A 12,457-nucleotide genomic window follows, 5' to 3' on the forward strand; every position below is an offset into this window, starting at 1 on the left:
GTGGCGCTAATCTAAAGCCAGGTTTCTGGACCTCAGCGCTACTGACATTTAGGGCCAAAAAAAGAATCTTCGTAGTGGCGGCTGTCCTGTGCATCGTAGGACGTCTAGCGGCATCTCTGGGCTCTGTCGCTAGATGACAGTAGCACTCTCCTCTCCGGCTGTGAAAACCAAGGAAGGCTGCACACACTGCTAAGTGACCCCTGGGGGACCGGGCTGTTCCAGTTGAGAGCCACCAGTCTACACCTCACGGAGGGCTTACTGTGCTGCGCGCCAGGTGCTCAGCACTTCCCCATTTTACAGACGAGGAAACTAAGGCATCAAAAGCAGCGCAAGGTCACACAGCGGTTGCCCATCAGTGGTTGGATCTGAACGAAGGTTTGACTCTGGAGTCTCTGCTCTTCTCACACACTCTGCTGGACTCAGAAGAAAGGGGACAACGGGGGCCGGGGCTGGGCAGTGGGGGGTAGGAATGCCATCCACATACAGACCAATTCCCTACTGATGCGACCATATCACACCCTGTCACGCTTCGGATCAGACCCGGTGCCCTGGCCATGGCCTCGAGGCTCCCCCTCCACCCGATCTGCCTGCCCTGGCACCCCCAGCCTCACCAACTTCGTCTTCTGCCACCTTTCTTCGCTCCCTATACTGCAGTCACACTGGCCTCCTTCTTCCTCTGACAGGCATGCTCCTGCCCCAGGGCCTTGGCACCTGCCGCTCTCACTGCTTGGCATTCTCTGCCCTTAGATTTCCACATGGCTCACTTTCTCGCTTCATTCAGGTTTTTGCTCAAATGCCACCTCTTCGGAGAGGGCTTCTCCGGCTCCCTCGTCAAAAAATAGCTGCCGATCACATTCCCTGTTTTATTTTGACTTACTCATTTTCACTTATGTGATGCCCACTATACGCCAGTATTAGCTCATTTTCTTCCTAACACGGTCTCCTTGAAATCACGTTTCTCTTTTACCTGTCTCCTTAGCATCTCTCCCCCACCATATGGTGAGTTCTATAGGTGCATGATTTTGTCCGTGGCATCCACCAGCTGGGTTAGTACCCGGCCCGCTGGCACTGTTCAGTCAATGATGGCTAAAGTCCTTCACCCTCTGTCTCGGCCTGACCGAACCCAACCTGGCCCCCAGCTCGACTCCTCTCTCCAGCTCCCCCAGATGCAACTCAACCAGCAAAGTTAGCTCAGGTAGTTTTCTGTGTGTGTGTGTGTGTCCAAGTGTGGACATGCCGGTCCCAACTAGACTGTTAATTTCCGCCACTGACATGTGTTTTCGCGTGTCTGTCCGCCTCCACTGCCCCCTTGCCTAGCACGGGGCCACAGCACGCCCAGCAGCCCAACCAGCAATCCACCCTGCTCCTCGACGACCTCGATTTACTGGTGTCCTGGCGCTTATCTTATGGTCCCTCTGTCCCCTGCAATACTTACAGTATTGCCCTTCCTCCTTTACTCATCTGCCTCTTTGCCACACGCGAAGTCCCCCGATCCGCCCCGGCCCGGGAGCCATGCCGCGTCTGATTCATCCCACGTCCGGACGCACAGTAGGGACTCGAGAGACGTGCACGGGACGTATGAGGATGAAGGGAGCCGAGTCATTCCAAATTCCTTTGTTCAAGCCATTCGTTCATTCACTGAGCCATTCAGTCTATCTCAGAGCCAACACCTGTTGAATATTCTGAGGGGGGCAGGGTGCTGTCTTGGGGCAGCTCGAGGTGGCCGGTTTGCAATTCATTCATTCACTCACTCACTCATCCAACAAAGTCCCTACTATGTCCCGGGGCCTTGGGACACGGTGACTGATCAGACTTAGCCCCCACCCTTGAGGAGCTTCCAGCCTAAACGTGGACCTGACCTTCACCACCAGGGGACGGGGGGGACGGGCATGTCAGGAGGCCGGAGGAGGAGGGAGGGAGGAAATCTGTCAGACCCGGCTCTGGCCCTGGCGAAACTTAAAGTCTGAGAGGGAAGACAAGGGGAGAAAAGCAGACGAAGAACTCTGTCAAGCGCCGATTCATTAGGCATCTTGCCGAGAGCGAGCACAACATTCACCCACGTGATCCTTTGTACGGTAGGTGTTACCGACCCATTTCACAGGGAGGGAAACCTCAAGGAGGGAAAATTAACTGGCTCATCCGACCCCCTGAGGGTAATTGTTCCCGCCCTATAATTCTTTACACTGAATCTTCCCCGTTCAAATGAATGGTACGGTTTGTGTCTCCTGACTGGATCCTGACTGAGAGAGGTAATGACAATGACGTTGCCTTCTGGGGACGAGCGCTTAACGTCCATGATGTCTCATCGCCTTCAATCAGCCGCCATTACCCCCATTTCAGGGAGAGGACGGAGCCTTGGAGAGGGCACGGCGCTTGTCAGGGGGACCCCGGTCTGCCCACGGGACATGCACATAAGCCGTGCCGTCAGGGAATCTGGGCTCAAGGCCGGTGTCAGGGAGCAGGAGAGACGGAACCACCAGGGAGGGGCAGTGACGGCACCGCGTTGGTCGGGTTTGACAAACACCGAGTTCTCTCCCGGCAGCGCAGACTGCTTGCTGCCACAAGGCGGCACGTGGCTACCTGCCACGTCCCCGGCACTGCAAGTTCTGATGTGGCAGAAGGGGCTGGCGCTGTCTTGGAAGGCTTCCTGGAGGAGGGGAAGAAGGGCTTGACAGACCAGCACCTGTGCGCCAAGCCCCGTCTTCCCAAGTCCCCGAGGCAACCCTCCGAGGGCAGGAAGCCCCTACAACAGGTGGAAAGACTGAGGGGGCTGACCCAGGATCACCGAGGGCGGGGGTCAGAGCCGCAAGGGGGCAGGTACACGAGGCCCCTCCCGGCCCTTTACTGCTCACCTCCACTCGTGGCTCCTGAGGTGGGGACTGTCCACCCGGCCCCGAATTGCTACAACCTGAAACATGCTCTCGTCCCCCTCAGAGCTGTGGTCTGGCCCTTCCTCTGTCCCCTGCGGTGGCCCCCACACGCACTGCACACAGTAGGTGCCTCCTGATGCTCGCTCCTCTCCACCTGTGCCCACCGCCGACAATACCCTTTCTCGCCTTCCTACTTGGCTCACTCCCACTTCTCTTGGCACAGGTGGCACATCTTCCAGAGAGCCAAGGCCGAGCCCAGATCTGGCCTCCCCCGGGGACTTGCATTCCCTGGGACCTCCCTCTGAACACTCTGGATTGTGACAGGAACGTCTGTCCCACTCACTGCTTGGTCCTCAGCATCCCGCTCTGGGCCTGACATGGGGAAGGTGCTCAGCAAGTATCTGCTGAGCGAACGAATGAATGGATGAGTGAATGAATGGATGAATGGATGGGTGGATGGATGGATGAATTAATGAAATAGTGAAGGGACAGAGGGCAGGGAGGCTAGAGTCAGGAGGAGGGCCTGGGCGGGCTCTGCCAGAGCAGACCTTATTGTAGAGGGCGCAGATGTGCAAGGCCGTGTTCCCCGAGGCATTCTGGGCTCCCGGCTCAGCCCCATAGAAGAGCAGGTGTTCCAGGTGCTGAGAGTGGCCTCGCTGGCAGGCCTGGGGAGGACAGGAAACCCAGGAGGCCGGATCAGACTCTCCCAACCATGGCCTCTGTCTAGATCCTGAGTCCAGGAAACCCCTCTCCTTTCCTCCTCTGTTTCCGCCCAGGGACCCGGGCCATCAGCTTCACGAGTCATTCCAAGACCCAGGCGTCTGGATAGGCTCCTTGAGAGGCTCAAGAGACCACCCCCCACCCATGCCAGAGATCGAGATGTCCACTCCTGAGCCCATGCCCTCTTAGGGCCCTGGTGCTGACTCCCTCACCTTTTTCTCTTTGGGGCCCATGCTACTCCCACCCCCATACTCTATGAGGACCCCAGCATCTAGATCCCCAGCATCTGGATCCCCTTTGCACCAGACCCGATCAGGGCCCAGATGCCCCCCATGCACACACCGCGAACCCCTCCTGGCCGAGTCTGGAGCACCTGGTGAATCTCCTGCCAGCCGTTCTCATCAGCTATGCCCAGCTGGGCCCTGTTGTACAGGAGCAGCTCGCAGCAGCGGGGGTCACCCCCCACCATAGCCGTATGGAACAGAGGGGTCAGGCCTCGGCGGTCCTTGTAGTTGGGGGAGCCCCCAAGGTCCAGGAGTGCCTGAAGAGAGAGACCAGACAGAAAACGTCACACTGGCAGTACTGGTTTGTTCTGAAGGGCCAGTCGGGCAGGGAGTCGCGGGTGACCCACACTGGCCAAGGTGGTTTGGGAGTCTGCATGAATGCCCTTGTCTGACCTTGAGCCTGGCCCTTCCCCTCTCAGGGCCTCTCCCACGAAGGGAACAATGAAGGGGCTGGGAAGATGCCTCCAGAGGACCTTCCCACTCTGATGTCCTGCCCAACCTTCCCCCCCCACCCCCCCCCCACCCCCCACCCCCCCCCTGCCGAGGCTGGCTTTGGATGAGCCACTGAAGGAGTCTGGTGCCTCAGTGCATCACAGCAGCCGGATGGTTGGGGGACCACCTGAGAGAACAGAATCTGGACGCAGGAGGACCCCTGGCTAAGCAGGAGGTGTTGTTAGGATCAGGATCCCCGAGAGTGGGACGCAGAGGGAGACCCGGGAAAAAGGGTTAGCTGGGACCAAGGTGAGCCGCGCCAGCCATGCTGGGGCGGCAGCGGCGGGGCGGCAGGGGGGGGGGGGGTGTCTCACTCGAGTAACAGCTCCGGGCACAGCGGCCAGTGGAGCTGAGCATCTTTAGAGGGAGGTGTTGGCAGCAGCCCTGTGAAGACAGCCCACAGCCACGCTGTCCACCAGAACCTCTGCGGTGACGGAAGCGATCTACGGCCCCTTGTGGGCTCCCGAGCGCTCGAGCGTGCTACGGCGCCCGGGGAACAGACACGTTCGCCCTAGCTCATTGTAGTTAATTGAAATCCGAACGGCCCCCATGTGGCTAGTGGCTACTGGGTTGGACAGCACGGGTCTGGAGGCCAGGGGTGTGGGGTGAGAGCAGGAGCTGTCTTGGGGGGAAGGGAGTGCACTGGGGGTACATATAGAGGGTTTGTCAATTCCAGGGGCATAAAGCCAGATCTTTGTGGCTGGTGTCCGCATTTAGGGGCTTCAAGAAAGAGCTGGAAAAGGGAAGGGAGGGTCCATTAAACTGGAGCATCTGTGAGTTAGGGTGTTTCTCAACAGCGATGTGTCTTTGCAGGGGGTGGTCTATCCTGACCTGTGTATGAAGAGGGAATCACGTGCCATCAGGTGGCGGTGGGGTGGGGGAGGAGAGAGGGAGAGGAGTTTAAAATAAGACCATGCAAGCCCCCTCCATGTATGTATCTTGCGGGTATACGGTGCGTCTGGGAAAGTGCATTTTAGTTACTGAACAGGGCGAGAGGCTGTGTTTGCAGGGTGTGTGTTGAGGGGTCTGTGTCTGGAGCTCACTCTGTATTTTAAGGAACAGAGGAGGGTCTACACTTCGGGGAGACTGAGGCAGGGCTGGTGGTGAGCTGGATCAGAGGGTACAAGAAGGCTTGAGTGTCGGGAGAGTATAGGTATTATGATCTACTGGGGCCCTTCCAGGGGAAAGGTTCGTGTGACAATCAGCTGTAGGGTGGGCATCCCCAGGGGTCACCAGAGGGTCTCGGGTTCCACTGGAGGAGTGACAACAGGCGGGGGTGGGGGGGGGACTGTGTGTTTGTCAGTCTATGGAAAGGGGCTTTGTATTTGAGACACGAAGAGAGACTATTTTTAACAAACCTAAAGACCTGAGGTTCGAGAAAGAACAAATGGAAAAGGGAGAGGAGTCTGAGGAAAGAGCAGAAGTGGCATCCCCACGGGGACGGGGACGCAGCAGGGGACATCCAGGAGGCGGGATGAGAAGCAAAGGGGAGGTCAGGTGGCTTCGTGGGGTCAAGGCAGATGAAGGGGAGGAGGGGGCGGGTCTGGGGCAATTAGCTCACTGGTTTCAGCGTACTGGGGGAGACACCGAGTCTGGGGGCGGGTCCCCGGGGTCTGGCACCTCACCGTGAGAGCCAGGCAGTGACGGGCACACGCGGCCTTGTGCAGCGCGGTCATGCCATCCCGGGCCCGGAAGTCGATGTGGGCCCCTCCCAGGCACAGGGTTCGAATCACCTCTACGGAGCCTTCGGTCTGGGCTGCCAGCGTCAGGGGGGTCTCTGAGGGGCAGAAAAGGCCAGTCACGTGCAGCCCTTATGCCTCGTTTCTCGGCTCCCCACCTCTTCCAAAGCCCCTGGTTCTCTTCCTTACCTCCCGAATCCGAGTCGTGATAATTGGGGTCCAGCCCCTTGTCCAGCAGCCTTGCCACCTTGTCGGACGTCCCGAGCTGCACGTATTCCAGGAACTTCTTCAACCCCGTCTGAGCCATGGACAAGAGAGAGAAGACAGGCCAGTCAGGGAGCAAGGGGAGAAAAGCTGGGGTCTTGAGCAGCGCTGTCCAGTGGAAATACACAGCGAGCCGCGTGTGGCACTGAAAACTCTCTAGTAGCCACCTTTAAAAAAAAAAAAAAAAAGCAAGGGGCACCATTGGTCGCACGGAAATTCGTTTTGACGACGTATCTCTTTAACCTAACATATCCGCAATAGTACCGTATCAACAGGTAATCCATAGGCAGTGTTTTAACGAGACGTTTTACGTTTTTGGGGGGGAACTGAGTCTTCGAAATCCGGTGTGCATTTCACACTCGCAGCGAGGCTCAGTTTGGGCCTGCGACACCGTGTGTGTTCGGGAGCCGTGTATGGCCGGTGGCTCCGGGAGTGGATGGCGCAGGTCTGGAGGGATGGAATATTTGGGGGGGCGACAGAGACAAATGCATGGTGGGGGAGGGGTGGGGGGGGAGGAGGGGACAGGGAGGCTTTTTTCCCAAGGGTCAAGAATCCTTCACTTCACCTCGGACTAAAGCAGCTCCCCCCACCCCGCTTCCTCCCAGTTCTTAGGGGACCGGGGGAGGCACAGGGGACATATGGTCAGAGTCCTGGAGGGCAAGATAGCCAGATGTGGCTGGGGGCGGGGGACATCCCTGGATCTGGGAGAGGTTTAGGCTACGGAATTGGGGGAGCCGCGGGCTGTGTATGAAACAGCAACTGAGGCAGAGGGACACTGGGTGTCAGAGTTCAGGCCAGAGGGTGGGGGGCAGGCAGGTGCCCTGCGTGGATACGGGGGACCCAGAAGACGAGAAGAGAGCATCTAAGGATGAAGAAAGCGGGAGCCAGGGGCCTGGGCGGGGGAATGGAGGCCAGAGAGGGGAGTTGAGCCCCCAGGGTGGAGATAACACGGTTGGCATCTGGGGCCGTCCCCAACGCCACACAGCATCTCAAGTTACTGGGGGACCCTGGCAGAGGAACAGAAGGGGATCAGGGAGTGTTGGAGGGCTGTTGGACAGAGGTGAGAGAGACAGTGGGAAAGGCTCCAGGTCTCTGTGGGGGGGCTGCTGCGGGGTAGGGTTCTCTCACCTTCGTGTGCAATTTGGCCAGCTGCTTCTCATCCAGGTTGGTCTGTTTGTAAACCCGGGTCTTGTATCGGAACTGTGGCCAGGGGTGTATGGGGGGAGAGACACAGAGACTCAGAATCAGGGGCCTGGGGAGGAGGCTGGGCTCCTTCTGAGCCGGGGGCAGGGGGGGATGGAGGGGGAGGTGGTCAGCTCAGGGTCAAGGTGGAAAAGGCCCTGGAGCCTTGGCTGGGCAGGCAGAGGAGTGCGGGGCTGCTGTGGAGTATGTAGACCGCAACCCCTAACATGAAGGAGTAGGGAGTCTGGACCCCACACAGAATGTTCTAGAACACCTACTGTAACTGTGAATCCTTTCCCACTTTGAAAGGCGAGGAGGAGTCTGGGGCAGGGAAGTGACTTGCCCAAGGCCATTCTGTTGGTCAGAGGCAGAACGGATCGTCATTTGAACTCAGGCCTCTCTGACTCTAATGCTTAAGGGATCTGGAAGAGCCCACTGGGTTTTCCCTTGCCAGGGCCTGACTAGGAGAAAAATGGGGCATGCCTTCTCTCCCCTGCGGCCAGGCTGGGAACGCTGTGGGCCTCACCTCCAGGTAGGGCACCCCCTTCTCAAAAGACTGGGGGTACTCTCGAAGAAGCCGCTCCTCCTCCAGAAAGTTGGCATCGCGGCCGGAGGTGGCCGGCTGGAACAGACCGTAGTTGAGCACATCCTGCAGGCTCTCGCTCAGGGCGCAGAGCACCTGTTGCTTGGCTGTCCAGATGGTGGCATCAGGGTTGAAGCGGAGACATTTCTGGTTGAGGAGGTGACAGGGAAGAGCCTGAGGTGGCTTGGAAAGGGCCTGGGGGTGATTCTGGGGACAGGAGGGGCAGCTGGGGGAAGCATGTCGGGGACCTGGAGATGGGGCCCAAGTGGGAGGACACCCAGCACCAGCAGCCTCGTCGTGTGGGCTTGGGGCCCTGTCCCCCGCTGGCCGGCAGGCAGTCAGTCACTCACTGTCTGGTGCAGGTCCGGGATGCCAATCCTGAAGACCATCATGCTGAAGTGGGCGTCGTCCGGGACAGACATGGAGCGGCCCTGGAGGCCTCGGGTGGAGGCCAGACTACCAGGTGCCCCGCTGCCCTGGCCCCGGGTCCCCCGGGGGCCTCTGCTGGGCCCGTCTGGGGAGCTGTCGGACTCTGAGCCCCCCTCGGGACACTCGCTGGCACTGTGGCGTTCCTCGTCCTCGCTTGACGCGGGGCTGTGGGTCATCGTGGGGCCACGGGGCGACAGGGGACAGCAGCATCACAGGCGGCTGCCGGGGCCAAGGGTGGCTGTCAGATGAGGGACCCGGGACCCCTCGGAGGCCACAGGCACCCTCACGGGCAAGTGGTCTAGGGCAGCCGCCCCACATGCCCCAGGTCGGCAGGAAGGAGGCTGGACACACCCCCAGATACTCCAGCTGCCTCTGCTCACACACACGCCCATCGCTGCCATGCTTCCAGCGCGTCTCCTTCCCTGCCCTTGGCCCTGCTCGCAGCCCCCCACCCCTCCTGCGCCCCACTTTGCCGCTGACCCAGCATGGCAGTGTCCCAGAAACCGCAGAATCACCGCGGGAGCTACTGGCCCACTTTGGCAGGCCACGGAAAATGCAGCTAAAATTAGCTGAGGACAGACAGGTGGACGACCCACCGGCATCCTACCCTCCTGGCCCCAGCCTGGCCCCTCACTCGAGGCCCTCCCGTCCTCCTCCTCCTCCTCCTGGCCAGCTGGCGGAGGGGGCTGGGGAGAGGCTGAGATGTAGTAATGGGGGGACGGAGGTGCCGAGAGCCTGGGGCGGCAGAAGTGGGAGCCGCGTGTTGCTTGGGAGTGGTGCCCGGCAGCGGGTGGAACCGGTGACTTCACCGAAGTGTGGCTGACAGCGTGTGCAGGGGACTGCTGGGAATCGGTGTCCCAGGGGAGCAGGGGTGCTAAGATGGGGGTGTCATGGGGCAGAGTATCATTCGTGGCGTGCCCCCAAGGGAGCCACGAGGGGTGGCCTAGGCAGGTTGTTGGGGGCATCTCGAGACGGGGGTGGGTGAGTGGGAAGACTGGCCTGGGAGGGCTGTCTGGAGACCGTAGTGCGGTGGCCTGGGTCAGCTTAGGGTGGCTGCGGATAACCTGTGGGCACATTTGAGGACTGGCACTACAGGACAGGTGGCTGGACATTGCCCGGTACAGGTGGATCCACTCTGAGGGAGACTGGGGGTGGGGGAGGGGGGCTGGGAGGGAGGCTAAGAAGTGGGGTGCCGGTCTGGGGGACTGGGGTGGGAGGTCATCTCCAGATCCCCACTGTTCTCTCCCGAAGTGGCCTTAGAAGCCTGGGTCCCAAATGGGGTCCGCCTCCCTCATCTCCCTGTCTCCCACCCCAGCACCGGAAACCAGAATGTCTGGTCTGGTCCCTCCCCCCCACACCAGGCCCAGCTCCTGCACCGTTGCCATGGAGATGGGAAGCAGTGGAGGGTACTGCTGACTTTGGGGGAGTGGGGATGGGCTGGGGGGGTTGGGGGCGGGAAGACAAAATGAGTGTTCGGGGAGGACAGTTCCAAGAGCTGTGGGTGAGCGAGCAGCCTAACCACCAGCCGGCCGACCCCTCCCCCATGAGTGGCCCGGCTGCGAAGCCCCCTCCCTCTCCAGGTACCCAGCGGAACTGCCCCACCTTGGCCTTGCGGAGCCCCCCCTCCCTGCCAGGCCTCCTACCCGCCGGACTCCACCTCCCACCTCCGGGCCTGGAGCCCGATGCCACTCCCCCTCGGCTGACCCTGGCTGACCCCGGCTTCAACCGGGCACTAATGGGGTGGCCAGTGGGATGAAAGCAAAGCTGGCCCCGGTGGCTCCCCCCGCCGTGCGGCTGCCCCCAACCCCCCAGACCGACTCCGGCCCCTCCCCCTCAGGCCCGAGGGAGGGAGCGGGCACACTCCGCCGGGGCGGCATGAATCAAACGCTCCGCGGCTAAGAATAGCTGGCACGCAGCTGGTACTGAGACGGGCTGAGGAATCGGCGGGGGGGGGGGGGGGGGGGGTGGAGAAGGGGAGAGAGGGGGTGCCCTGGAGGGTGCGGGGGGACAGGGGGCGGCTGGCGTGGCCAAGAGCGGGGCCCGGGAGAATGAATGGAGGCGGAGAGAGGCGGGGAAAGGCGGGGAGAGGAGCCGGGGCTGGGGCCGAGAAACTGGTGGGGGAGAGCCCTGGGCCGGGGAGAGGGGGCGGGGGCACCCGGGAGCGGGACTCGGAGGCGGGAGCCGAGGGGGCGCGCCGGCCGGTGGAGAAGGGAGCGAAGACGGGTGGGGATGAGGGGGGAGCTTGGAAGGGGGTGGGAAGGGATCGGAGGAGCCTAGAAGGTGAAGCCCGAGCTAGAGGGGGTCGAAGGGGGCGGAGGAGGCCAAGGCCCAGACCCTCGACGGAGGGGCGGGGGACCAGGGTGACCTGGGGGAGGGGCCTCGCGCGGTGGGTCTACGGAAGGGGTCTAGGGGCCCCAGTAGGCCGGGGTGGGCGAGGCGGGGGAGTGGCCGGGCAGGGCCAGGAGGTGGGTACCGCGACCAAGCCCTTGGCCTGGGAGCGCGGGGAAGCGGGTTTGGGCTGGCGCGGGGTGGGGGGGGGGGGGGGTCTGCTGGCGGGGGCTGGGGGGCGCATCCTCCTAAGTCTTCTATCTGGGACGGGGCACCGGGGACCTGGGCGTAACCCAATTTGGCGTCGCCCGGGGCAACGCTCCCCACCTTACCCCCACCCCTCACCGCACACCCGGGCCCGGAGCCCGGCGCCCGGCCAAGGACGTCCGGGGCGCCCCCGCCCCCTCCCGCGGCCCCGGCCCCGGCCCCGCAGCTCCCCCCAAAACCCCGGGTTCTCGACCCCCTTACCTGCCTGGCGGGGCTGCTGAGTCCCGGTCGGCGGCGCCCGCGGCCCCTCCCCCCTCCCCCCACCCCCCACCCCCCCGGAGACGGGGGACCCTCAGGCCATGCCCCACCGCCCCGGAGGGCGAGCGGGCCGGGGAGGGGGCGGGCGGGGGCCGGGGGGGAGGGCGGGGGGGCCGAGGACCTCACCCCCCCCGCGGGCCGGGCCTGGCCATCCGCAGAGCGCCCCCCCTTCTGCCGCGGCCGCCGCGCCCCTCGGAGCTAGCCCGCCCCCGGCTCGGTCCGGCCGGCTCCGGGCGCCGCGTCTCCGCCTGTTCTTCCTCCTCCTCTTCCTCAGGCCGCCGCCGCCGCCGCCGCCCGCTCCGCGCCTCCTCTGCCTCCCTTCTCGCTCTCTCGCTCTCACCGTCTCTCCCTCACCCTGTCTCTCTCTCTCCCTCCCTCCCTCCCTCCTTCCCTCCCCTCCCTCCGCCCTCTCCCCTCCCTCCGGAGCCGGTGGAGGAGACATCGCCCCTCCCCGCGCCCCCAAACCTCGCCCATCCCCCCCCCCTCGCCGGCTCCACCCCTCCCCCTGCCCTCCCCCACCACTCCCCGTCGCCACCAGCTAGCCCAAGCCGGCTCTACCCTTGCTTGCCCCCCTACCCGGACCTTGCGGCCCCGCCCCCCTAAGGGTTCGCTCCACACACACACCCCAGGACCGCCCCTTCCCAGAGCGTCTCTCACCCCCTCTACACACAGTAGGGCGCGATAAATATTTGTTGCTAGACTCTGCTCCTCCAAATTGGATGGTGAGAGCTATAGATTCCCGTCCTGTCCCTCCAAACACACACACACACACACACACACACACACACACACACGCACACACACAAACATCTTCCCCCAAGGCACAGGTGCATAGAGTCACTAGCTGGCCCTGCACGTGCAGACGTTACCCATGCACACACTGTCCAGGGCGTGCATGACCTAACCTCCCTGTGGGTACATCACCACAAACACACCGCACTACAACACGTACATGTCACACGCGCATGCCAGAGCATACATGCTGCACAGCATTTACCCACCCCTCCCCCAACAAGGGCACGCACCCAGGTGTGCATGCTCAGATCTCCAGCTCACACGAAACCCAGAAACGGAGACGCACAACCACGTGTGCCTGCGGCT

At 62.2% G+C, this 12,457-nt stretch overlaps 1 protein-coding gene across 1 annotated transcript in view; it reads right to left on the reverse strand.

Moving 5' to 3' along the window:
• The window catches only part of SHANK1 (SH3 and multiple ankyrin repeat domains 1), a 43,758-nt gene extending 32,335 nt beyond the window's left edge, over positions 1 to 11,423 (reverse strand). Inside the window, exons 1-8 of the mRNA XM_047835883.1 lie at positions 11,300 to 11,423; positions 8,425 to 8,722; positions 8,018 to 8,221; positions 7,438 to 7,509; positions 6,235 to 6,343; positions 5,992 to 6,143; positions 3,964 to 4,131; positions 3,419 to 3,535 (exon numbers count right to left, since the gene is read on the reverse strand). Coding sequence (XP_047691839.1) covers positions 3,419 to 3,535; positions 3,964 to 4,131; positions 5,992 to 6,143; positions 6,235 to 6,343; positions 7,438 to 7,509; positions 8,018 to 8,221; positions 8,425 to 8,679 — 1,077 coding nt within the window. The 5' untranslated portion in view covers positions 8,680 to 8,722; positions 11,300 to 11,423. The remainder of the gene's footprint in view (positions 1 to 3,418; positions 3,536 to 3,963; positions 4,132 to 5,991; positions 6,144 to 6,234; positions 6,344 to 7,437; positions 7,510 to 8,017; positions 8,222 to 8,424; positions 8,723 to 11,299) is intronic.
• Positions 11,424 to 12,457: the final 1,034 nt, after the last annotated feature.

Source organism: Prionailurus viverrinus, chromosome E2, assembly GCF_022837055.1.
Source record: "Prionailurus viverrinus isolate Anna chromosome E2, UM_Priviv_1.0, whole genome shotgun sequence".
NCBI lineage: Eukaryota > Metazoa > Chordata > Mammalia > Carnivora > Felidae > Prionailurus > Prionailurus viverrinus.